The sequence below is a fragment of the Lepus europaeus genome, chromosome 17 (assembly GCF_033115175.1).
Source record: "Lepus europaeus isolate LE1 chromosome 17, mLepTim1.pri, whole genome shotgun sequence".
Classification (NCBI taxonomy): domain Eukaryota; kingdom Metazoa; phylum Chordata; class Mammalia; order Lagomorpha; family Leporidae; genus Lepus; species Lepus europaeus.
The window spans coordinates 29,632,403-29,656,416 of NC_084843.1; the positions used below are offsets into that span (position 1 = coordinate 29,632,403).

General features: G+C 45.5%; 1 protein-coding gene across 1 annotated transcript in view; it reads right to left on the reverse strand.

The window, feature by feature from the left end:
- The window catches only part of ABCC2 (ATP binding cassette subfamily C member 2), a 68,510-nt gene that overhangs the window by 28,137 nt on the left and 16,359 nt on the right, over window positions 1-24,014 (reverse strand). Inside the window, exons 7-17 of the mRNA XM_062214905.1 lie at window positions 23,662-23,896; window positions 19,926-20,089; window positions 18,954-19,131; window positions 14,783-15,037; window positions 13,302-13,367; window positions 10,488-10,625; window positions 9,803-9,949; window positions 7,829-7,913; window positions 7,071-7,137; window positions 5,054-5,180; window positions 731-907 (exon numbers count right to left, since the gene is read on the reverse strand). Of these exons, the coding sequence (XP_062070889.1) occupies window positions 731-907; window positions 5,054-5,180; window positions 7,071-7,137; window positions 7,829-7,913; window positions 9,803-9,949; window positions 10,488-10,625; window positions 13,302-13,367; window positions 14,783-15,037; window positions 18,954-19,131; window positions 19,926-20,089; window positions 23,662-23,896 (1,639 nt within the window). The remainder of the gene's footprint in view (window positions 1-730; window positions 908-5,053; window positions 5,181-7,070; window positions 7,138-7,828; window positions 7,914-9,802; window positions 9,950-10,487; window positions 10,626-13,301; window positions 13,368-14,782; window positions 15,038-18,953; window positions 19,132-19,925; window positions 20,090-23,661; window positions 23,897-24,014) is intronic.

Consider the following 24,014-nt stretch of genomic DNA (forward strand, 5'->3'; position numbering starts at 1 on the left):
TAACCTCTAGACCGGCTGCCCTGCCCTGAGCAGCTGTTTTATCTATTTTGTTCATGAACGTAATTCCAGCAGTAAAAATACTATCTGGTAGGTGTTCAAATTAATGGACACAAATCACACTAGAGTAATACCTTTACTGGTTTCCTAACATTTCTCTCTGAAAGATTGCTATATTTATTTTTTGTAATGGAGAGGGAGGGTGAAAACATTCTAAATATGAGATAATCAGAAATTTATAAATAAATTATATCTATATAATAGATACAGTATGGTTATTTTTAAGAAGGGCATTCATAACATGAGAAAATAATTCACAGTAAGTTTCTAAAGTGTCTGAAGTAGATTACTAGAACCCTCTTCTGGCCTTACTGACATGCACAAGTAGGTAGAATCAGGAAACGGGTTTTTGCCCACCTTTTCCCTGTCACCTGTGAGGTCAAGCATTGGACTAATCACCACGAACTTAGGCTTTAGGTCCTTTGCCTCATGATCTTTGATTCAGATTCACAATTCCCGTATTTGCTTCTGGATACAATGCCTAAAAATTCTGACTTATTGGAATTGAATGTTGTGGTCAGTCAGCACAGGTATGTGTTTCCTGGTGTTTGCTCCAAACGTGATTATCAAAATTAATTCATTATGCTATTCCTGTATGCTTCTTCACCATTATCCTCATTTTTCCCCCCTCAATATTTCTTCATCCTTCATGCTCTCTTTTTGTCCCATGTACCTTCTCTCCAATCTCAGCCAGGTCTCCTCCAGGCAATATTTCCAAGTCTGGGAGGAGTGCACATGCCTCCAGAACTTGCTGGTACCTTCTTTCATTAAACTCTGCTCCAAAGAGGATGTTGTCCTTTATGGTGCCATTCTGAATCCAGGACTGCTGTGGGACATAGGCAGTGGTGCCCTGGAAAGAAAGGGATCAGACCATATGACCACTGTACCTTCAGAAATTCCAGGGGGAAGGATGGACTGGCAGAAAGGGGCAGGACAAACAGAGCTTAGATTTGAAGACCCGTGTAGCAGGCTGACTAAGTCTCTGGTATTTATTAATGTGCTTGTATTTATTGCACTGACTGAGGAGAAAGAATCAATTTCCTCTTTAACATTTAAAGTCTCCGTTTCTTATTTTTAAATTTAAAAAATATTTGTTTATTTGAAAGAGTTACAGAGAGAGAAAGAGATCTTCCATCCATTGGTTCACTCCTCAAGTGGCCACAATGGCCGGGCTGGGCCAGGCCAAGCCAGGAGCAGGAGCTTCCTCCAAGTCTCCAACATGGGTGCAGGGATCCAAGCACTTGGGCCATCCTCTACTGCTTTCCCAGGCACATTAGCAGGAAGCTGGATAGGAAATGAAGAGCCAAGACTTGAACTGGTGCCCAACTGGGATGCCGATGTCACAGGCGGTAGCTTTACCCACTACGCCACAGCACCAACCCTAGTCTGTTTTTTTGTGCTATTCTTTTCTGGCCATGATCCTTGAAGGAATATTGAAAGAAGAATGATACTAGGCTAGCGCCGTGGCTCAATAGGCTAATCTTCCGCCTGCGGCGCCGGCACACCGGGTTCTAATCCCGGTAGGGGTGCCGGATTCTGTCCCGGTTGCCCCTCTTCCAGGCCAGCTCTCTGCTATGGCCTGGGAAGGCAGTGGAGGATGGCCCAAGTCCTTGGGCCCTGCACCTGCATGGGAGACCAGGAAAAGCACCTGGCTCCTGGCTTCAGATCAGCGCAGTGTGCCGGCCGCAGTGCGCCGGCCGCAGTGGCCATTGGAGGGTGAACTAATGGTAAAGGAAGACCTTTCTCTCTGTCTCTCTCTCACTGTCCACTCTGACTGTCAAAAAAATAAATAAAAATAAAAAGGAAAAAAAAAAAAGAAAGAAGAATGATACTGATAACATTTTAGGAAGCAAGAACTAAAGCCAAGATGATATACAGAGCAGATCAAATCTAAAGAGATGGAGTTGACAAATGCCTGTGTTTGAGGAAGAACTCAGTTAAGAGTTAGCAATGAAAAGCTTCCCACAAGGCTTAGGAAGCCAGTGAAACCCTATAGTCATCGGGCAGGCACTCTGGTGCAGCAGGTTAAAGCCCCGGCCTCTAGCGCCAGCAACCCATATGGGCACCGGTTCAAGTCCCGGCTGCTCCACTTCTGATCCAGCTCTCTGCTATGGCCTGGGAAAGCAGTAGAGGATGGCCCAAGTGTTTGGGCCCCTGTACCTGTGTAGGAGACCTGGAAGAAACTCCTGGCTTCAGATAGGCACAGCTCTGGCTGTTGCAGCCATCTGGAGATTAAACCATCGGATGGAAGTCCTCTCTCTCTCTGCCTCTGCCTCTCTGTAACTGCCTTTCAAATAAATAAATAAATAAATCTTTTTTAAAAATCTGTTGTCATCTTTGCTACAGAAAACATTTTATTTTTTTTTTCCTTTTCTTTTCTTTTTTTTTTTTTTTTTTGACAGGCAGAGTGGACAGTGAGAGGGAGAGACAGAGAGAAAGGTCTTCCTTTTTGCCGTTGGTTCACCCTCCAATGGCCGCCGCGGTTGGCGCGCTGCGGCCGGTGCACCGCGCTGATCTGATGGCAGGAGCCAGGTGCTTCTCCTGGTCTCCCATGGGGTACAGGGCCCAAGGACTTGGGCCATCTCCCTGGTCACAGCAGAGAGCTGGCCTGGAAGAGGGGCAACCGGGACAGAATCCGGTGCCCCAACTGGGACTAGAACCCGGTGTGTCGGCGCCGCAAGGTGGAGGATTAGCCTAGTGAGCCACGGCGCCGGCCAGAAAACATTTTATTTAAAATGAAAATTATCTCATTAGAGACTGGCAAATCAGGGAATGATGTCAGTATATTGAAGAAGAGGAAAAGGGGGCCGGTGCTGTGGCGCAGTGGGTTAAAGCCCTGGCCTGAAGCGCCAGCATCCCATATGGGCACTGGTTTGAGTCCCAGGTGCTCTTCTTCTGATCCAGCTCTTTGCTATGGCCTGGGGAAGCAATAGAAGATGGCCCAAACATGCTCACTCGGACTTACCCCTAATGGTAGAGCTAGAAACATGCCAGAGGATTCAAAATCAATCCCATCAAGGTGGCATGTACCAATGCCATCTCACTAGTCCAAGTGATCAGTTTCAGTTCATAATTGATCATAATGATAGGATTAAGTGTCAAACAAGACTAGTGTCTGCTAATAATAACTGATAGAATTAAAAAGGAGAGAATGCTCCAACATGGGAAGTGGGATACACAGCAAACTCATAGAATGGCAAATGCCCTAAACAGCACTCTGGCCTCAGAATCAGCCCTGAAGGCATTCGGAACCAGCTAAAAAGCCCATGAGAGTTTCTCGGCATGGAAATCCAAGACACCGTGACAAAAAAAAAAAAAAAAAAAAAAAAAAAAATGACCTAAGTGAAAGATCTCTGTGAGATCCCAATGGAAAGAACGGGCCATCAAAGAAGGAGGTACCTTTCTCTGAAGGGAGGAGAGAACTTCCACTTTGAGTATGGCCTTGTCTAAATAAGAAAGCCTTAGCAATATACAAAGATCTTAAAAAAAAAAAAAAAAAAAAAAAAGCTAAAAATCTATAGATTTTTCCATTTGTGCAAGTAGTGGCTAGTTTAATGATTCAGAAATACCTGGGGGCTGGCACTGTAGCTTTGCAGGTAAAGCCACAACCTGCAGCACTGGCATCCCCCTTAGGATGCCAGTTTGTGTCCTGGCTGCTTCACTTCCAATCCAGCTCCTTGCTAATGTGCCTAGGAAAGCAGTGGAGGATGGTCCAAGTGCTTGGGCCCCTGCAACCACATGGTAGACCCAGAGGAGGCTCCTGGCTTCAGATAAGCCTAGCTCCAGCGGCCATTTAGGGAGTGAACACAAATAAATCTTAAAAAATATCTACAACTTCCCTTAAACCGAGCTCTCTGGGGTAAGGTCAGAGTGCTGATAAAGATGCCATGAAATGTGGGTTCGAGTCCAGCTGCTCCACTTCCAGTCCAGCTCTCTGTTATGGCCTGGGAAAGCAGTAGAAGATGGCCCAACTGCTTAGGCCCCTGCTCCTGTGTGGGAGACTCGGAAGAAGCTCCTGGCTCCTGGCTTCCGATCAGCCTGTCTCTGGCTGTTACGGCCATTTGGGGAGTAAACTAGCAGATGGAAGAGCTTTCTCTCTGTCTGTAACTCTATCTCTCAAATAAATAAATAAAAATCTAACAAAAAAAAAAAAAAAAAAAAAGGAGGAGGTGAGAGGCCCAAGACTAATTGTGATGTTAGGTGCTACTGTTTTGTTATCACTGTTGGTATTGCGTTTGTTGGTACTCTGGTTACAAAGTTATATAGGTTTATATTGATCTCTTATAACTCTTTCCCTCAGGTCCTATTATTTTTATTGCATAATTTTATAAAGCATGAGGTTCTCATAAACATATGCACAGACACATGAGCAGCAATGCCTACACTCTGAAGGAAGACATCTCTAATCAGAGGTGTTCACACTTTAGCATACATACAAGAATCACCTGGGGAGCTTGTTAAAAATGTAGACTCTTTTTTTTTTTTTTTTTTTTTTTGACAGGCTGAGTGGATAGTGAGAGAGAGAGACAGAGAGAAAGGTCTTCCTTTTTGCCGTTGGTTCACCCTCCAATGGCTGCTGCGGCCGGCGCATCGTGCTGATCCGAAGCCAGGAGCCAGGTGCTTCTCCTGGTCTCCCATGCAGGTGCAGGGCCCAAGCACTTGGGCCATCCTCCACTGCCTTCCCGGGCCATAGCAGAGAGCTGGCCTGGAAGAGGGGCAACCGGGATAGAATCCGGCACCCCAACCGGGACTAGAACCCGGTGTACCGGCGCCGCAAGGCGGAGGATTAGCCTGTTAAGCCATGGCGCCGGCCAAAAATGTAGACTGTTAAAATGCAAATTCTTAGACCCTGTTTCCAGAGTCTGATTAAGTCTGGGACTGGGCAGAGAATCTACAGGTCACAAATCTACCCAGTATCTCCAAGGCACCTACTAGTGAGCACAGAGTGGCCCACAAGAGAGGGTCAGAAACCTTCTGCATTGGCATTCCCTCTTACCTTGATGGTGATGTGCCCGTGGACATTTTCCATTTCTCCCAGCATCGCTGACATTAAAGAGGATTTCCCGGAACCCACAGTCCCCACCACAGCCACCAATTGGCCTGGCATAATGTCCAGGTTCACACTGGAAAAAAAAAAGAAAGAAAAGAAAGAAATACCTTTGGAGATGGGGTGCTCCGTGAAGTCTAGTATTGGCATATTTTACCCCTAAGTTTAGAAAATTTGACTTGGATATATCAGCTTCCAAAGTGCTTCCTAAAAAAAATTTTTTTAGCTCTAAAACATGAGAAAAAAATCCCAAATGTATCCAACTCATTTATAATCTAGTTGAGACAGATGTGGGTTTTCAATGGAAAAATTCTTTTTCTAGAACCAACTTGTTACCTTTAAAAAAGAAACTAGTGGGAACCTGGTGACCTAGCTTGTATCACTAATTCCCTAGTGGAAACCTTGGTGACCTAGCTCTGCCACTGCTGAGCTGTGTGAGCTCAGAGGGTTACTTCCTCTTGACTAAGGACCTCCATTGCTAAACTGGGTTTGAATAGACCAATATTCCCCCACATTAGTTATTCAAACTGAAAGTAGATGCCTTGAGGATTTGACTGTGTCTGGCTGAAAAGGGGCCCACATTGAGTGAGATTATCAGGAATTGCACGCCAATCTTATTATTTAAGTTTCTAGAACAACAGGAACACGTTCTTAGTCCTTCTGAACCCTCCCCTGAAGCTGAACTTTTCCCAGACTTATAACAGTATAATAGGAGGTGTGTCCAGTTTCCTCTCTGCAAAGGAAAACTTTTGGGTTGGTTGTGTTTGGAGCAGAGCTCCTGCCCTGACTCACCCTGGGACTAGCTCTAGGGTTCATGTTAAAGGCTATACAGGAATAGGAGAGAAGGGTTGGAAGTCATGGATATAGCAAAGATATGATAAGGTATGCTCATTGTGAAGAAGGAAAGACATGGCCTGCTTAGGTTCCGGGAGTACTTTGTGTGCTGACCTCAGTGGGTAAGCTGGTTGTGTTGTTATACATAGTGCTCAAGAGACACACTATGTGCAACAGCATGGCAAGGGGTGGGGGTTGGCTTAGGATAGCACATGTGCATGATAGACGAGGTGGCTCACAGAGTAGTGTGTGGGAATGGGTTATTTTTATGTAACACTCCAGATCTGAACTTGAATCTTATAGAGGTAGCTGCCATTGTCCAGTCTGGGGAGACAAACCAGATTCAATGTTGCTGATTACTATTTTTAAATGAAAGAATGAATTTAAATTGAATTCAGATCCTTGCCTGTATCCTGTACCACCCCCAGAGACCTGGGGCCTCTTGATAACCCTGCACTACCTCCATCTACAATTGAGAAAAGAAATATCTTCATGGGTTCTCAGCTGTACATTCATAGCCCCTTGATGGGGAAGCAGGACAGCAAAGGCAGTTAAGGGAAAAAGGCTCCGATCTTTGCTCTCAGCTAATCCCTCTAAGGGTTTAGCCTGCACTACTATAACTAAACTCATATACATAGTTTGTTTTATTATTCCCATGTGGGAACAGGACAAGCAAGGAGAGTGCTAAAGAACAGCAGGTTGGGGGCCGGCGTTATGGCACAGTGGGTTAAGCCACTGCTCAAGACACCTATATCCCATATCAGACTTCCAGTCCAAGTCCCAGCTCCTCTGCTTCCAATCCAGCTTCCTGTGAATACCCCTAGGAAGGCTGCAGATAATGGCCCAAGTACCAGGGTTCCTAGCATCCACATGGGAGACCCTGATGGAGTTCCTGGTTGCTGGCTTTGGCCTGGCCTAGCCCTAGCTCTTGTGGGCATTTGGGGAGTGAATCAGAGGATGGAAGATACCTCTCTCTCTCTCTCTCTCTCTCTCTCTCTCTCTCTCAAGATACCTCACTCTCTCTCGGAAGATCTCTCTCTCTCTCTCTCTCTCTCTCTCTTTCACTCTGCCTTGCAAATAAAAATAAATCCTTTTTCAAAAAGAATAGCAGTATGGAAAGGCAGCAACTCACTTTCGGATTGTGGGCTCCAAATCCCGGTCCCAGGTAAAGGAGGCCTCAGAAAACTGCACAGCTTTGTCTATTGAGAAAAAAGTCACCCCTTTTAGTGCGGTGTAGGTCCTCATGCACCTGTCTGCCCTTCCACATCTCTCTTTGTCTGCTTCCTCCGTTAGCTCTTAACGTGCCTCTGTCAGGTGCTAGCTAGCAGGAGGCAAACAGAAGTTCCCAGGATGAGCCTGAAGCGGCCTGCCTATGAAGTCCTTTTTGATTCAGGAGTAGCAAGCCTGCTGCTCACCGGGATTCCTGAGTCACAGCTGCTCCCAGAGCATTCCCCAGCCCTTCGCAGCCCAGTCCCGTACTGTGAACTCCACCTCCTATCAGTTCTCCCCTGGTATTCCCGCCTCACTGCTCTCTCTGGCTATAACTGCTCTCCAATCCTTCGAACCTCCAAAAACCCATGTGGTCTTTCCCTCCAGGCCTCCTTCCCCACCCTATAGCCTTGCCTCCATCCTGATTCCTGCTTTTGTGCTCCTCTGCAGGACTTCCGGCTTATTCTCAGAACAACTGGCCCAGCTTTGCCTAGCAACCTAGCTAAGCAATCTGCTCTAAGTGGAAACATAATTTAAGTAAAAACAGGACGCTTATTAAGCAAGCACAGCTTCATAAACAATTCCCTATCCCTCCCTTTTTAATTAGTTTGCTGTTGCTAAGGTCTTGATTTCAAATTCCGGTGCCAGCACTGTATATAAGCAACTTCCAAACCCATTTACCAAAATTGGGGTCACGTCGAATTGCAGATGTGTCCAAGTCATCCCCGCTCAAGTACTTCTCTAGCCGATCCACGGAAACACTGGCCTGCAGAGGAGCACAAAGGATCTGAAGAACTGAGCAGCAAGCATGAGAAGGGAGGGGAGTCCGACTTTGTCATCAGCCCATGACTTGCCATTTGGCACAGTCGGAACAAGCGACCCCCACCACGAACTAAACCACACCACAGTCCTGGGAGTTCCCCGCTCTGGAAAGTAAGACACCATATTTTAGCCCTTCAGAAAACTCAAGGAGTTCTATCTCTGGCTCCAATTCTAGAAACTATCTCCTACTTCTTCTACAATAAAACTCTAACTTCTGCCTGGTTCTGTTAACTGGCCCCTGGCTTGCTATTGTTTTGTTGTTGTTGTTTGTTTAAGATTTATTTATTTGTTTGAAAGGTGTATATATATATATATATATATATAGAGAGAGAGAGAGAGAGAGAGAGAGAGAGAGAGAGAAAGTCTTCCATCCACTGGCTCACTCATCAAATGGCTGCAATGGGCAGGGTTGAGCCAGGCTGAAGCAAGGAGCCAGGAGCCAGGAGCCAAGAGCTTCATCCAGGTCTCCCATGTGAACGCAGAGGCCCAAGCACTTGGGCCATCTGCTGCCTTCCCAGGCACATTATCAGGGAGCTGGATCTGAAGTGGAGCAGCCAGGACTAACCAGTGCCCATACGGGATGCCAGCTCTGCAGGCAGCAGCTTAACCTGCTTCACCACTGTGCCAGCCCCATGGCTTGCTCTTGTTCAGCTGAGTTCACGCCTTGATGGTTCATCTAAGTATCCGAGGTGAGCTACTACAGTGACTCTGTAGAGGGATTAGCCACGGCATTGTGGTGACCTTGCCCATTTCCACATAGGCAAAGTTAAATTTCAGCTGAACTTAGTGTTGGCAGAGCTTCCTGTAGGGCCCTGGAGGATGAGAATTTGGGAGGATTTCTGGAAGCTTCTATAGCCCCTACAAGTACATTTCTCCCTTGCTTCCCCCTTACTCCCCAGATTGCAGGGAGACTGCCATGAGATGGTTTCTCATTGTCACCAAGGCTCCGCCAAGTACTAGGCTTTCTACCTAGTAATGCCTGCTTAGCTGCACGCCCTGAGAAACAGATGTTGCATTATCATCTGGCCTCTTTGGGTTCAGTGTTATCCTGTGGGACAGGAACACAGGGAGCTGACACCTTTGCCAATCTTTCTTTTCCTATCTATGTAATAAGTTATATCTTTTTTTTTTTTTAAGTATGTTGTTTCTTTACTGGTCAAATTTGTCTTTCCTCATACTCTCCAGGACACAAAGGCCTTCTTCTAAATTCCTGTACTTTCTATGGCCAGAAGCCTGCCTGCTTCCAGGAGAAATCAGGTCACCACACTCCACCATGTCATTCAGGCCCCCATCAGCCTGTTAACTGGTTCTTGGCCTATCTCAGTATCTGTGCTCAGTTTCAGTTTTTAGAACCCAGATACCCCCTCTGGCCCATTCAAGATTCATTTTCTGACAGCTTGGGGCTCCCACATTGTATTTGGTGTTAGCACCACATGGGTTCATACAAACAGAGGGTCTTTCCTCTCTGTGCCAAATTTGCCTAATGCTGTATCAATATCTCAAAAGCCTTGGGCAAATATAGAGTAAACAGAGCTGGGAAATGTTCCCAGCACCATGGCCAATATAATCATCTCATTAGATGCTTTTACGAGATTGTCACCCTCAATGGCAGATAAGATTTGTATGATTTTTCTCATTTTATAGTCAGATTAAAGTGCTCAGGGAGCTCATGAGTTTTCTAAGATCAAACCATTGATCTCCAGGGACCAGACGGATCTGTCTAATTATAAGTTCCCCAGCAGAAGCTAGATGTGGGCTATGGTAGGCCAGTCATTTTGGACTCTAAGGCTGTTAACTACAGATATGCAGTCAGTAGTGAGAGTTCCTGCCTACCTGGAGCATGGAGGAGATCACATTGGGAAGCATGCCCATGGGAAACCGCAGAATATTGAAGAGGGTGATGGAGGTGAAGGCCTTTTCTGCATCCAAAATATGGTTGCTGTCCACCAGGACATAAACAGAAAATGTGGTCACAGACACCTGGAGAGAGCAAGATCAGGAGCGATTTATTCCTAAAAGTGCCCAAGCCAGCTTGTGCTATGTTTCAGGAATAGAGTAGATCAGAGTGGAAGAGGCTTAGGGGTTATTCCTCATGTTATATGGGAAAACTGAGTCCAGGAGAGGAGGAAACACCCTGCACAAAGGCAATTAATGGATTTCTAGGACCAGAGCTCAGCATTATTCCTATATTAGCGTTACTTCATTATAGCCCCACATCACCTTCCCCAGGAAGACCAGAAGCCTCCTGGGTATATCAGTCTTGGATACCACATTCATGCTGAACATTCTGAACATTTGCTCTGGGCTACCCAGCAACCCAACAGTACACAGGGTGAAGCTACAGTTCAGGGGCACAAGGTAGGCATAATAGTATGGGGGGTAGAAGAGGTGGGATAAGTTCCCAGGATCTTGAAATCAGGCCTACAGGTGCTGGGAAGTGTATAAAGAACAGACCCTCATCTTCAAGAAGCTGACCCAGGCTCCAAACCTATGAGTCATTGGCTCCTCTGCTACTCACCAGCACTGGAGTTAAATACAAGAGGAACATGACCACAGATTGCATGTAAGCAAAAGTTCGCAGGTTCTTGAGTTCTTTCTTCCGAAGGTTGTGGACTTGGTCTTTGAATGAAGGCTCCCAGGCAAAATATTTCAGGATCTATTAGGTTAGGAAAGAGGACAGTTCATATTGTTGCCCCCAAAAGGTCACGAGCAACATCTGATCCACGCCCACGTTTTAAAATATACTTCCCAAAATTGAAGGGAAAGATAAAAATCCAGATTATAAAGCATGATTACAAAGAAGTAGCTTGTATTTGCTGACAGTCTATTACAAACAAAGCATTTTACACCTATTATTTCACTTAATCCTGAACAACCTTAGTTGGCCCAATTGTCCCAGTTTGCCTGGGACTAAAGGCCTTTCAGGACACAGGACTTGCCCAGGACACAGGCCTTTCAGTGCTAAACATAGGAAATTCTAGGAAAACTGAGGTGAGCTACTGCCTCCATTTAAACAATAAGGAAACAAGCCGAGATTGGCCAAATAACTTGCCTAGAATCACTAAACCAACAAGTGATAGAGCTGAGACTACAAATCAAGTATGTTTTCTTTTCTTTTTTTTTCTTTTTTCTTCTTTTTTTTTTTGATAGGCAGAGTGGACAGTGTGAGAGACAGACAGAGAGAGAAAGGTCTTCCTTTGCCATTGGTTCACCCTTCATTAGCCGCCGCGGCTGGCTCGCTGCAGCCGGCGCACTGCGTTGATCCGAAGCCAGGAACCAGGTGCTTCTCCTGGTCTCCCATGGGGTGCAGAGCCCAAGCACTTGGGCCATCCTCCACTGCACTCCCAGGCCACAGCAGAAAGCTGGCCTGGAAGAGGGCCAACTGGGACAGAAGCCGGCGCCCCGACCGGGACTAGAGCCGGTGTGCCGGCGCCGCAAGGCGGAGGATTAGCCAAGTGAGCTGCAGCGCTGGCTAAGTATGTTCTCATTTTGCCACATTGGCAGAAAGACAACAGAGCTGTGTGGAGCAATATCAAAGAGTTAAAAAGGGACCTTTGTTTATTTTCAAGAAGTTTAGAATAATGTTAAGATGCTTTCAGTCAAAACTTACTAGACACCTTTATTATTTACAAAGCATTATTCTGAAAGCTGGTAAATAGAGGGAAAGGAACAAGCATTCATCCTGCCAATACAGACTTCCCCCAATAGTAACCAGCTAGTTACTGAAAGAGAATTCTTATAGGATTCCAGTTAATAAATGCCAAAGGAATAAAAAAAATATAATAGTACTCTTAAAAAAAAAAAAAAAAAAACCTCAACCCTATTCAACTGCTAATGAAATAATAAATCTAGGTATTGTTCATAAGATTTTTACCACAGTGATTTTCAACCATGGCTACATATTAAAATCCACTAGGGAGTTTTTAAAAACACAGTTGCCTGAGTCTCACAGAGGGTCCAATTTAAATAGTTTGAGAGGCATAGATTTGGCCCAGTGGTTAAGATGCTGCTTAAGACCTCTGCATTCCATATTGGAGTCCTGGGTTCAATTCCTGATTTCAGCTCCTGACTCCAGCTTCCCATTAATGCATCCCCGAGGGCCAGTGATGATGGTTCAACAGTTGGGTTCCTGTCATCCATGTGGGAGACTTGGATTGAATTTCCCAGTCCTGTCTTCTACCCCACAGCAGCCCCAATCATTGTGGGCATTTGTGGAGTGAACTAGCATATGGGAGCTCTTTATCTGTCTGCCTATCAAAATGTGAGAAAAGAAAAGAGTTCCCACTTGCTGGTTCATTCTCCAAAATGCCTGCAATGGCTCAGGAGCCAGAGCCAGGAATTGAACCCAAGTATTCTCATGATGGATGCGATATCTTAACCACTAGACTATATGCCCATCCCACCCAATAAAATAAGTGACTTAAAGTGCAGCCCAGAATCGATGGGTCTAATACACTTCCCAGGTGATGCTAATATGCTGCCAGGGTCACAAATCACCTCCATAGAGAAAACAGCAGCAGAAAAGTCTATAAGGGGTGAACCAGGCTGACCACACGGGGCCCTGCTGAGCAGTCATCTTTGCTGCTGTCTGGAAGCACGTGTATCACTTGAAAGTCACCTGATCTCCCCAGAAAATAATCTATATCTAACCAAGCCTCTAGCTCTATTAGCTTATAATCTGGTTTCTTCAACATGACAGAAAGTGAGACTGTTGTAGGCCGAAAGCATTATCACCACGCTGGAACAGTTTTTGAACTCTTATTCAAACTAGCCAATAATTAAAAAAAAAAAGTGTGAAACAATTGGGGAGATTTGGTGGCATCAAACAATGACTTAGTTTTTGGGCAGGGTGGGGATAATGATAGTATTGTGGTTATGTTAAAAAGGAAGTCTTTGTCTTAGAGGTAAGTGAGAAGTATTCATGAATGAACCTATAGGATCTCTGAGATTTGCATTAAAATAATCTAGCAGGAGTAGGTACATAGATGAAACTAGTTAGATAGTTCTGTAACTGCTGGGGTTGGGTAACATAGGTCCATAGGGGTTCATTATATCATTCCCTCTACTTTTGTGTATGTTTTAAACTTTCTTCAGTAAAATGTAAAAACAAAACCAAGAAACAATTTAGGGTGAATAGGTAGAAATCAAATTTCAAAAGAGGGCCTGGGAGGGGTGGTAGGAGATAAAACCGAGACTTGTAGATAGATGAATCAGGAGTCACATGACACACAACAGGCCCAGAAGCAGGAATCCACAACCTCAACTAGGATTTTAGGCCAAGAAACCCACTGCTCTGTCATTGCACACAGACCACCTATCCTTGGCTGCTTACCTTCATTCCACTGAGAATCTCATTCATGATCCTTAAACGTTTGTCTTTATACTTCATATTTTTGAACTGCCAGAAAAGAGCAAACAAAAAGTACAGTTCCATGAGAGAAGGTGCAAGTCTGCAGCTGACCTTAGGCCCTAATGGGATTTGTGGCTATTTCTTGGTGAGAACTCAGAGCACCCCGGGATGGAATTCAACGCTCTCCACTTTCCTCTTTGCCTGCACTGCTCCTGTCATGCCCATGTTCTTTCTAAGCCTTGATCATGCCAAGAGTGCTTCTAACCCACAGCCTTCGCTTGATTATAACTTCTTCCCAAGCTGCTCTCCCTCTGCCCTTCTCCATGACCTGTCCTTCAGGGTCAAGCCTCTGTCATTCAGAGCTCAGCTTAATCTCCTCACAGAGTCATTTCTTCATCTCCTACCTGGAAATAACCACTCACCCATCTGCTACCACCTCACCTTGCTTAATTCTCTTTAACACTTATCATGATCTAGTACTTTTCTTCTTTGCACATTGCCTTTCTTTCTACCCAAAATGCAAGGTAAGACCCATAAAAAACAAGTAATCTTCTCTCATTTACTGCTGGGTTCCCAGAAAAGATGTGTAATAAATATTTTAGAAAACAATTATTAGTAAGTAAATGAATATAAGACAAATGAATAAATCACATACATCATCAAGTCTACCTATCCAACCTTTGATTCTTAGCAGAGAGAAGCACTGTACTCATGGAACCACCCCACTGGGTAGTAGGATTTGCAGGACTTAGGCTGAAAATTGGGACCACTTATGGATTGCCCTGTGTGGTTGGTTTGTGTTGCTGTGATGGAGAAGCAGGACCAAAACCCATTATTGTGAGGGCAGCCCTGTGTCTGCGCAGGGTGGAAGAGTTATGGGCAGGGTTTTCAGGACAGCCCTTCCCTTACCAGGCAGGCTCTCCCCTCTACCATGAAGGAAAGGGAAGTATATGAACTCTTTTTTTTTTTTTTAAGATTATTTATTTATTTATTTATTTGAAGTCAGAGTTACACAGAGAAAGAAGGAGAGGCAGAGAGAGAGAGGTCTTCCATCTACTGGTTTATTCCCCAGTTGGCTGCAACGGCCGGAGCTGCGCCAATCCGAAGCCAGGAGCCAGGAGCTTCCTCCAGGTCTCCCACACGGGTGCAGGGGCCCAAGGACTTGGGCCATCTTCTACTGCTTTCCTAGGCCACAGCAGAGAGCTGGATTGGAAGTGGAGCAGCTGGGACTAGAACCGGCATCCCATATGGGTGCCTGCTGAGCCACAGTGCCAGCCCTGAGTATATGAACTCTTAAGAGTGACATGAAAAGGGAAGAAAGAGAAAGCCAAGTACATTTGGCATGGTGGAAAGTCTTCCACCAGGTTTGTCTTGTCCAAACTCCCAACAATAATTAGAGTAGAGAAAGCAAAAGAGGTAGACTTTAAAGAAGACATGTGTTGCCAAGATGACTGTTACTTTACCTGAATATTCCTGTTCTTGGTGGCCAGTATCCCATTAACTGGGATGAGGAGCACCATCACTCCAACACCTGCTAAGATGGAGGGTCCCAACTCTACCCACAGGAAATAGATGGATAAGACGATCTGCAGAACACTGGACCACACTAAGTGAATGAAGTTGGTCACGTCCATGAGCTTCTGCGCATCCACAGACATCAGGTTCACGGTTTCCCCGACGGTGTACTGCCTCCTGGCTAAGTTGGATATGGTCAGGGCCTAAGGAGAAAGATTGGAATTAGGACCCATGGATGACACCGAGGACACCAGGGAGGACAAATGGAAGCTCTGGACATGAGAACACAACAGAGCGTTGAACTCCTATGGACACGACTTCTCCAAGGAACAGTGACTTCTTGCTTCTAAATCTCACACACCATGTTCTCTCCCTTCTTGGCCACTCTTTCATCCTATTCCTTCTTCCTTCAGTTGCATCCATCTACATACTTCTTTGCTTGGAAAACTTCTACTTATTTTTCAGTGTCAATTTAGATAAAACTTCTTGGGAGAAGATGCTGCCCCTGTGTACTCCCATAATGCTCATCACTTACCTCTATCATTACATTTACCACAATGGACTGTGGTTGTGTTTTTCTATTTCTCTACCATATGTAAATTCTATGAGACAAAGGACTATATCTGTCCATTTTGCTACTGTACTACGTGGCACACATAAAAGGATCAAATACCGAGACGTAGTAGAAAAGGAGGGAAGAGTGAAGGGAAGGAAGAAAGAAAGAAAGGTCGGAGAAGAGAATAAACCAATGTGTACAGATCCAGGCCTTGGAGACTTTTGGCACAGCAATGTTATTTGGAGCTATATTCTTTTTTTTTTTTTTTTTGACAGGCAGAGTGGATAGTGAGAGAGAGAGACAGAGAGAAAGGTCTTCCTTTTCTGTTTGTTCACCCCTCAATGGCCACTGTGATGGGCGCGCTGTGGCCGGCACACCACACTGATCCGAAGCCAGGAGCCAGGTGCTTCTCCTGGTCTCCCATGAAGGTGCACGGTCCAAGCACTTGGGCCATCCTCCACTGTACTCCCAGGCCACAGCAGAGAGCTGGCCTGGAAGAGGAGCGACTGGGACAGAATCCAGCACCCCGACCAGGACTAGAACCTGGGGTGCCGGCACTGCAGGCAGAGGATTAGCCTATTGAGCCACAGTGCCGGCCCTGGAGCTATATTCTTTAAAAACATTTTTTACATATTTATTTTTACTTATTTGAAAGGCACAGAAACATACACAGAGACAGAGATAGGTAGAAAGATCTTCCACTCATTGGTTTACTCCTCCATATGCCTGCAAAAGCCAGGACTGGGCTAGGCTGGAGCCAGAAGCCAGGAACTCCATCCAGGTCTCTTATGTGGGTGGCAGGGACCCAAGCCATCACCTGCTGCTTCACAGGGTATGCATTAGTAGGAAGCTGGAACTGAGCTGGAGCCAGGACTCAAGCCCAGGGACTCCATTATGGGCTGGAGGCTTCCCAAGGGGTGTTCTTAACTGGTATGCTGAACTCCTGTCCCTGGAGGTTCGCTCTTATGAGGAGGTTGCCACCATTCCCAAGAAAGCTAAAGATTTTTAAATGGAGAAAAATGTGGGAGAGTTCACACATTATTTGCAGTTGATATCCAGATGCATACTCTCACGTTAGAGACAGCAGAAGGCTAACACCAATAAGTCTATCACTTACAACAATGCCTTGCACAAGTGCACCAGAGCACTGGAACCAGTTTGCACTGTGCTCACTAAGGCACCAGCTGGTGTGGCTTGCATCTTCTCGAATGAAGGAGAGACTCTCTCATTCCCATAAAACAGTATGTGGGCTCCCAGCAATCCTGCACTCCCAACTCCATCCTTCACCTAGAGCTCTGTTATCTTAATTCATTTGGGTGGTAACATACCAGGATTCTTGGTTATACCTAAAAAGAAGAAAATCCTAAAATACTTGGCCATCAAGGTTTTGGGGGCAATAGCCTACTGCTATGTTACCTCTTTGGTACAGAAAAACAAACAAAACAAAACAAATTAAAAAAAAAACAACACAAAAACAAAAAATCCCCAACAATATCTAATTACCCTCCTAGGTATCACTATATCTTTCTTTTCTCAACATAGTTCAACAATATAGAAAGATCACTGATTTAGACCCAATAATCCTTGCCTAGAGGCAAGTCCCACTGCTGTTACCTAAACCTTATTTTTCTCTGTGAAATAAGGATAACGTACTTATTTCAACTTACTTCACAGAGCTATGAATTGACAATGAATGTGAAAAATGTTCCACAAACAACAATGCCTTGTCTAAACATATGAAATTAATAATTTTCTTTTACTCTTTTAATAGCAATAGTAATTTGAGTGAAGCTATCATTAAAGGCTCTATTTTACAAATCTCTTTATGGGTTATAATAATCAAATAGATCACAAAACCTGAATATTTTAAGAATAAAAATATTGGGGCCAGCGCTGTGGCATAGCAGGTTAAGCCTCTGCCTGCAATGCTGGTATCCCATATGGGTGCTGGTTCAAGACCTGGCTGCTAGGTGTTCAGCTGCTGCTGGCAGTGCTGGCATCTCATACAGGCACTGGTTTGAGTCTCGGTTGCTTCACTTCTGATCCAGCTCCCTGCTAATAACCTGGAAAAGTGGCAGAAGATGGCCCAAGTTCTTGGGCCCCTGCATTCATGTAGGAGATCCAGAAGAAGCTCCTGGCTCCTGGCTTTGACTTGGCCCCATGTGGGCTATTGCATCCATTTGGAGACTGAACCTGCGGATGGAAGATCTCTCTGTCTCTCCCTCTCTCTGTAACCCTGCTTTTCAGATAAATTTTAAAAAATCTTCTAAAAAATAATCAAAATAGTGGGAATGAAAAATCGCAATATGATAAATGACTGAGAGCCTAGTCAGTTACCCCTCAAAACCTATCAGCTAGCAGAAATCTAATATCTCCAACAGGAATAAGGAGGTTAAAAAAAATCAATTTTGGAGAAGAAAAATTCCAGTGTAGGGGTAATGGAGTCCAAAGGACTTGACTGGACTTTGATCTAAAGACACTTGGATTACCTTCCAGTGTCTCTTGATGAGCCTATATCTACCCAGGGACAGACAAAAACACATCGGTGTTCCAAGAGAGGAAAGCAAAGGAGAAAAGTAGGAACTGTAACAGAGAAATCACTATGCTGGAACGTTCCAAAGTTGGAAGGAAGAGAGGAGGGAGAGGCAACTGATGTTCTGACTTATAAACCTCCGATCTCCTCACGTATGAACTTTCCCCTCAAGCTTGTAGTCACTGATCATAACTGCTGTGCTTTCATTCTTAAGGGACAAAGTTAGACTTCACATTGGTATTGAGAAAATAAGGAAAATACAACTGCTCTGAGGAAGTCAAGCCTCCGAAACACATCAGAGGGAAGGTGACGAAAATCATGGCAAGGAAAGGGGAGGCAGAGCTCAGGGATCAGAGTGAACATATTTACAAATCACAAAAAGGGGTCAGGCCCAGGAGGATCTTGTCAGCTGCTAAAGAGGAGAAAAAGAAGCTGCTAGGGAAGCATTGGTCTGGAGAAATGCATTCCTGGCCCATGGAATATTCTGTTTTCATCGGCAAAATTGTAATTTGAGATGGAAACACCAGGTCTGTGAGCTGCGTGTTATTATTTGGATTAAAAGTTGGTGACTTTAAGATTTTGACCATTGATCAGCTTCTTTTCTGATTTGGTATTCTTTCTCCAGGCATTTTCACCTTATCAACAGAGGCAGGAGGGGAGGGGCAGGTAACCAAGCTTCAAGGCTGAAAGGAGGCTTTTCTCTGGGGTGCATCCTCCCCCTCCCCAGTCTTACCCCCACTCCATGTTTGCAAACACTCTTTTCATATTCATATTTTAATTTCCAGAGAAATCTACTAGAGATTGGCTAGTCAAAATTGTGGAAATCAGCTATTTTCATCAAATTTCCTCTATCTTTATATAAAATATCATGCAACTAAGATTTTTTTTGGGAATATCTGACATATTCTGCTTACCTTTTTTTTTTTCCAGGTTCAATTTTTATTTTTTTTTTTACATTTTATTTTAGAATAGCTTTAAATTTATAAAACAAATTTTACAAGGCAGTATAACAGAGTCCCCATATGCTTACCTTCTTATACACTGAGGCCATGACCGTTGTCCGTACACACATGCCCAGATTGAAACACATATGAAAATAAGACTGAAGGCAGATCGACTGGATGAGAGCCACAGCAAACAAGAAGATAGCGAAGACATATCCGAGCCATGCATATGAGTTGGGGTCGCTTACAAAGGCGATCAGCAACCTGCCGGTGTGAAATCAAGTAAGTGATGCCTGTCAGGCCTCCGGGAGCTCCTCACTCTCATGGTGACAGCCAGCTACCCTTCCCTGAGACAGCAGATAACAAAAAGTGACCAGAATCATCCAACACCTTTGCACGACCTAAACTTTGCAGTCTTGCCAGAGTCCTTGCTTTTACTTGGAGATGAGCAGCAAGAGCTTAGAGTGGATAATCCATGCCTGCGACAATAGATAATGAAAGAAATACTCCACAGAGCTGCCACTGTAATGCCTGGCCTGGCTTGTCCCCGACTCCCTGGTGAAAGAACTGGTGTGAGACAAATGGATTCATGCCTGGACAATGCAAGCCTGAAAAGGAATCAGGACACATATTCAGGCTGAGTTAGAAGGGCTTCCCTGGAGGTGGCTCATTCGTGAGCATGGCAGATTGGTCTGGTCACAATGAACCTGAATCTACCATGGCAGGTTGTGAATGAGGTATCATGCTCCTGGAGACTGTGCACACCTCTGGGATTAGGATCAGCCCACAGCAGTTCTGTTCAACAAAGCAGAATCCTAACAAGTATCTGGCCTCCCAGGAGGGGAGGGACATGGAAAAGAGAGAGGCTAAAGTAAATATTGTCTTCAATTTTGAAAACTTCCTTGCTCTCTTCATGAACACCATGCTGAAAGATAGAAGAAAACCATGAGCATTTTTAAAACTGGAAAGTTAATAAAAGCATCTGCAAGCATAGACAGGAGCAAAGAGGAGGGTGGCCAGGGAGACCCTGAAAGGATGACCGTGGGCTGGGGACTCACTTCAGCAGTTGAGGATTCAGAAATGTGAGGAGATCGTACACTAGCTTCAGTAGGAATGATTTTAGGAGCACCATGTAGAAGGTCTTGAAGATGGTCTTGACCAACCAGGACTTGGGAAAGTCTTTTGTGGTCCCAGACTTCTTTTTTTTCTTTTTAGTTTCTTCCTAGATACAAAAACAAACAAAAGTGACCCCAGAGTTGCACAGCTTAAGACTTTCCTGCCCTGAACTTCTGCAGAGTGTTAAGTCTGTGATCCTTGTGGCCACTTTGCACAGGTTTTGATCTTTTCTTCATTACCTCTGTGCTCTCGTCCACCCTTCTAGCTGCTACTGCTGTTCTTCTCTCCTGATACTGGTAGCTCATTTTGGATCAGAAAACAAGGTAACAGGGTTGGCAAGAATACTACATAAAAATAAAGAACAGACTGAGTGGGGGCCCGAGGGGCAATCCTGAGACTAAAGGGCACAGGTGCAGTGTTATATATGTTTTGGACACTTAGAAGCCTCTTCTGTTCTTTCCTTGCTTGTGGTTGCTGTAAGATGTTATGGGCTGAGTTATGCTCCACCACAAGATTTGTAGAAGTCTTAACCCCTCGTGTCTTAGAATGTGCCCTTACCTGGCTGGAAACAGGGTCTTTACAGCCATAATCAAGGTCATTAGGTAGACTCTACTGCAATATGACTGGTGTCCTTCTAAGAGGAAAAGAGGGAGTGTGGAATGTTCAGCCTAGTAGCTATGATACCCATGGGGCCAGCGCTGTGGCGTAGCAGGTAAAGCTGCCACCTGCATTGCCGGCATCCCATATGGGTGCTGGTTCGAGACCTGGCTGCTCCACTTCCTGTCCAGCTCTCTGTTATGGCCTGGGAAAGCAGTAGAAGATGGCCCAAGTCCTTGGGCCCCTGCACATGCGTGGGAGACCTGGAAGAAGCTCCAGACTCCTGGCTTTGGATCAGCACAGCTCTGACCACTGTGGCCAATTGGGGAGTGAAACAGTGGATGGAAGACCTCTCTCTCTCTCTGCCTCTCCTTCTTTCTCTGTGTAACTCTGACTTTCAAATAAAATAATCTTAAAAAAAAAAAAAAAAGACACCCATCTCCCAAGTCGGAGTGCTGGGTTCCATTCCTGGCTCCAGCTCCTGACTCCAGCTTCTTGTTAATGCAGAACCTGGGAGACAGCAGTGGAAACTCAAGGAACTGGGTTCCTGAGCCCCACAAGGGAGACCTGGATTGAGTTCCTGACTCCTGTTCAGTCCAGCCAACCCTTCGTATTTCAGGCATTTGGGAAGTGAATCAGAATATAGAAGTTCTCGGCCGGCGCCGCGGCTCACTAGGCTAATCCTCCGCCTTGCGGCGCCAGCACACCGGGTTCTAGTGCCGGTCGGGGCACCGATCCTGTCCCGGTTGCCCCTCTTCCAGGCCAGCTCTCTGCTGTGGCCAGGGAGTGCAGTGGAGGATGGCCCAAGTGCTTGGGCCCTGCACCCCATGGGAGACCAGGAGAAGCACCTGGCTCCTGCCATCGGAACAGCGCGGTGCGCCAGCCGCAGCGCACTACCGCGGCGGCCATTGGAGGGTGAACCAACGGCAAAAGGAAGACCTTTCTCTCTATCTCTCTCTCTCACTATCCACTCTGCCTGTCAAAAAAATTTAAAAAAAAAATTAAAAAAAAAAAAGAAGATAGAAGCTCTCTATCTTATCACCTTTCAAATAAAGAAAATTATCAAAAGTTTAATTGAAAAAAAGGGAAAAGACAGACACAGGGAAAAGAAGGTCATGTGATCACAGCGGCAGAGACTGGAGTGACTCATCTACAAACCAGGAAGCACCAAAGATTGTGGGCAAAACCAGAAAGTAGAAGAAGCAAGGAAGCCGATCCCCTGGAGGTGTCACATGGGGCATGGCAGCTGTCATCTTGATTTCAGACTTCTGGCCCATTCAGTTGGCATCCTTTGTCATGGAGGTCCACACACTAACACACGGGGCAGTATACTTCACTTAGCAGCTTCTTTTCTACCTGACTGCATACTCCAAGGTTTCATCATGCCCCAAATCTCAGTTTCTCAGCCTCAGCTTCCATGGTTTTCTACAAGAAACACCCTCTCAGAAGTTCCCTCACTGAGGTCCAATTTGATCAGTCTCTGCCTAGATAACTGCCCCAGCCCCTCCTAGCTCTACTCCTGCCCCACAGTCATCCATTCTCCAGGAAGAAGTCCAAGCAAGGCTTGAAAAATATAAAACCATTGTATTATTCCTCCACTCAAAAGCTTCCACTGGTTTTCCACCAGATTTCAAATAAAATTCAGATTCCTTACTATGGTCCACGGAATCCACCCAGCCCAGCCCTGTCTGCTTCCCACAGTTCATCTGACCCCATGCTCAGCCTTTCTCTCCATGTTCTTGGACCTTTTTCCAGTTCCTCCAAATAGCCACACATATTCCCCTCTCAGTCTCACTCCTGCTCCCCAACACTGGACACTGGAATACATTCCTTTCTGACTATCATTGGGTTATTCTCATCACTTGGATCTCATACAAAAGTCACATCCTCTGGGAAGCCTGCACTGACTAAAGTGACACATCAATCCAAACACAATAACACATTTTACTGTCTTGACAGCACTTAGTACTGCCTTTTTTCTTTCTTTCCTTTTTTTTTTTTGGACAGGCAGAGTGGACAGTGAGAGAGAGAGAGAGACAGAGAGAAAGGTCTTCCTTTGCCGTTGGCTCACCCCCCTCAATGGCCACTGCGGCAGGTGCACCGCGCTGATCTGAAACCAGCAGTCAGGTGCTTTTCCTGGTCTCCCATTTGGGTGTAGGGCCCAAGCACTTGGGCCATCCTCCACTGCACTCCCGGGCCACAGCAGAGAGCTGGCCTGGAAGAGGGCCAACCGGGACAGAATCCGGTGCCCCGACCGGGACCAGAACCCGGCGTGCCGGCGCCGCAAGGCAGAGGATTAGCCTATTGAGCCGCAGTGCCGGCCAGCACTTAGTACTTTCAAAGCATAACGTATGTGTTAGTTTATGGTTTATTAGTTTAAAGTCTTTATTTTATTTATTCATTTGTTTGGAGAAGAGATAGAAACAAACACAGAGTCCTCATCTGCTGGTTCACTCTCTAAACAATTGCAACATCTGGGGCTAAGCCAGGCCAAAGCCAGGAGCCCAGAACCCAATTCTGGTGGCGGAAACCCAATTCCTTGAGCTGTCATTGCTGCATCCCAGAGTGCACATTGGCAGGGGTAGAGGCTGGACTTGAACCCTGGCATTCTCAAGTGACATCTTTACCACAACATCAAAACACCATTTCCTACTGTCTATTCCCAGCTCTCCAAAGATGGCCATTCTTGCAGGCTTGTTCCTTGTACCTAGTGCCCAGAATGGCTTCTGACACACAGTTGTGCTCAATATGTATTTCCAAGTGAATGAATTAATAAATTATCTGCTAATATTAACTCGAAGCAAGGTACAAATTCCAGCAATGCTGAGGGATTGTTTTTTAAAAATTTATCATGAAAAATTTCAAATCTACTCAAAAGAGAGAACTGCATTATACCTTAGCATGTATCCATTGCTAAGTTGTTACTGGTGCTGTGAGTACTACTACTAATACAAAATGCACCAAAAAGGGTCAAGTACTGTAAAAATGACAGAATCACCATGACACTGATGCTTTCTTGCCTGAGAAAGAAAGCACACACACGCGCGGGCGCGTGCGCGCGCGCACTCAGGGGAAAGTTACCAGAACAAGGCCGTCTTGGCTTTGACTTTGGTTCTTGTTCAAGCCCTGCAGCCTGGATCCAGAGTGCTTCTGGGATTTCTTCTGCTGCCGTTTCTGAAACGCCTTCCTGGCTTTCTTCAGCTCTTTTGCCATGTGCACTTCAAACCTGCTCACTACTGCTTTGGCTTTAAACTCTTCATCAATGTCCCAGACATCTTCAAGTGTCAGAGGTCGCTTGTAACCTTTCAGAACGACACTGGAACGAGAGTGACCCCCAGACTGAGACTCGACACACTGGGACAGAGGTCCGTCTCCTCACTGCCTCCATCAAAACCTGCCTTCCAGTTTCGGGACGGTGGAGCGGAAGGATGGGA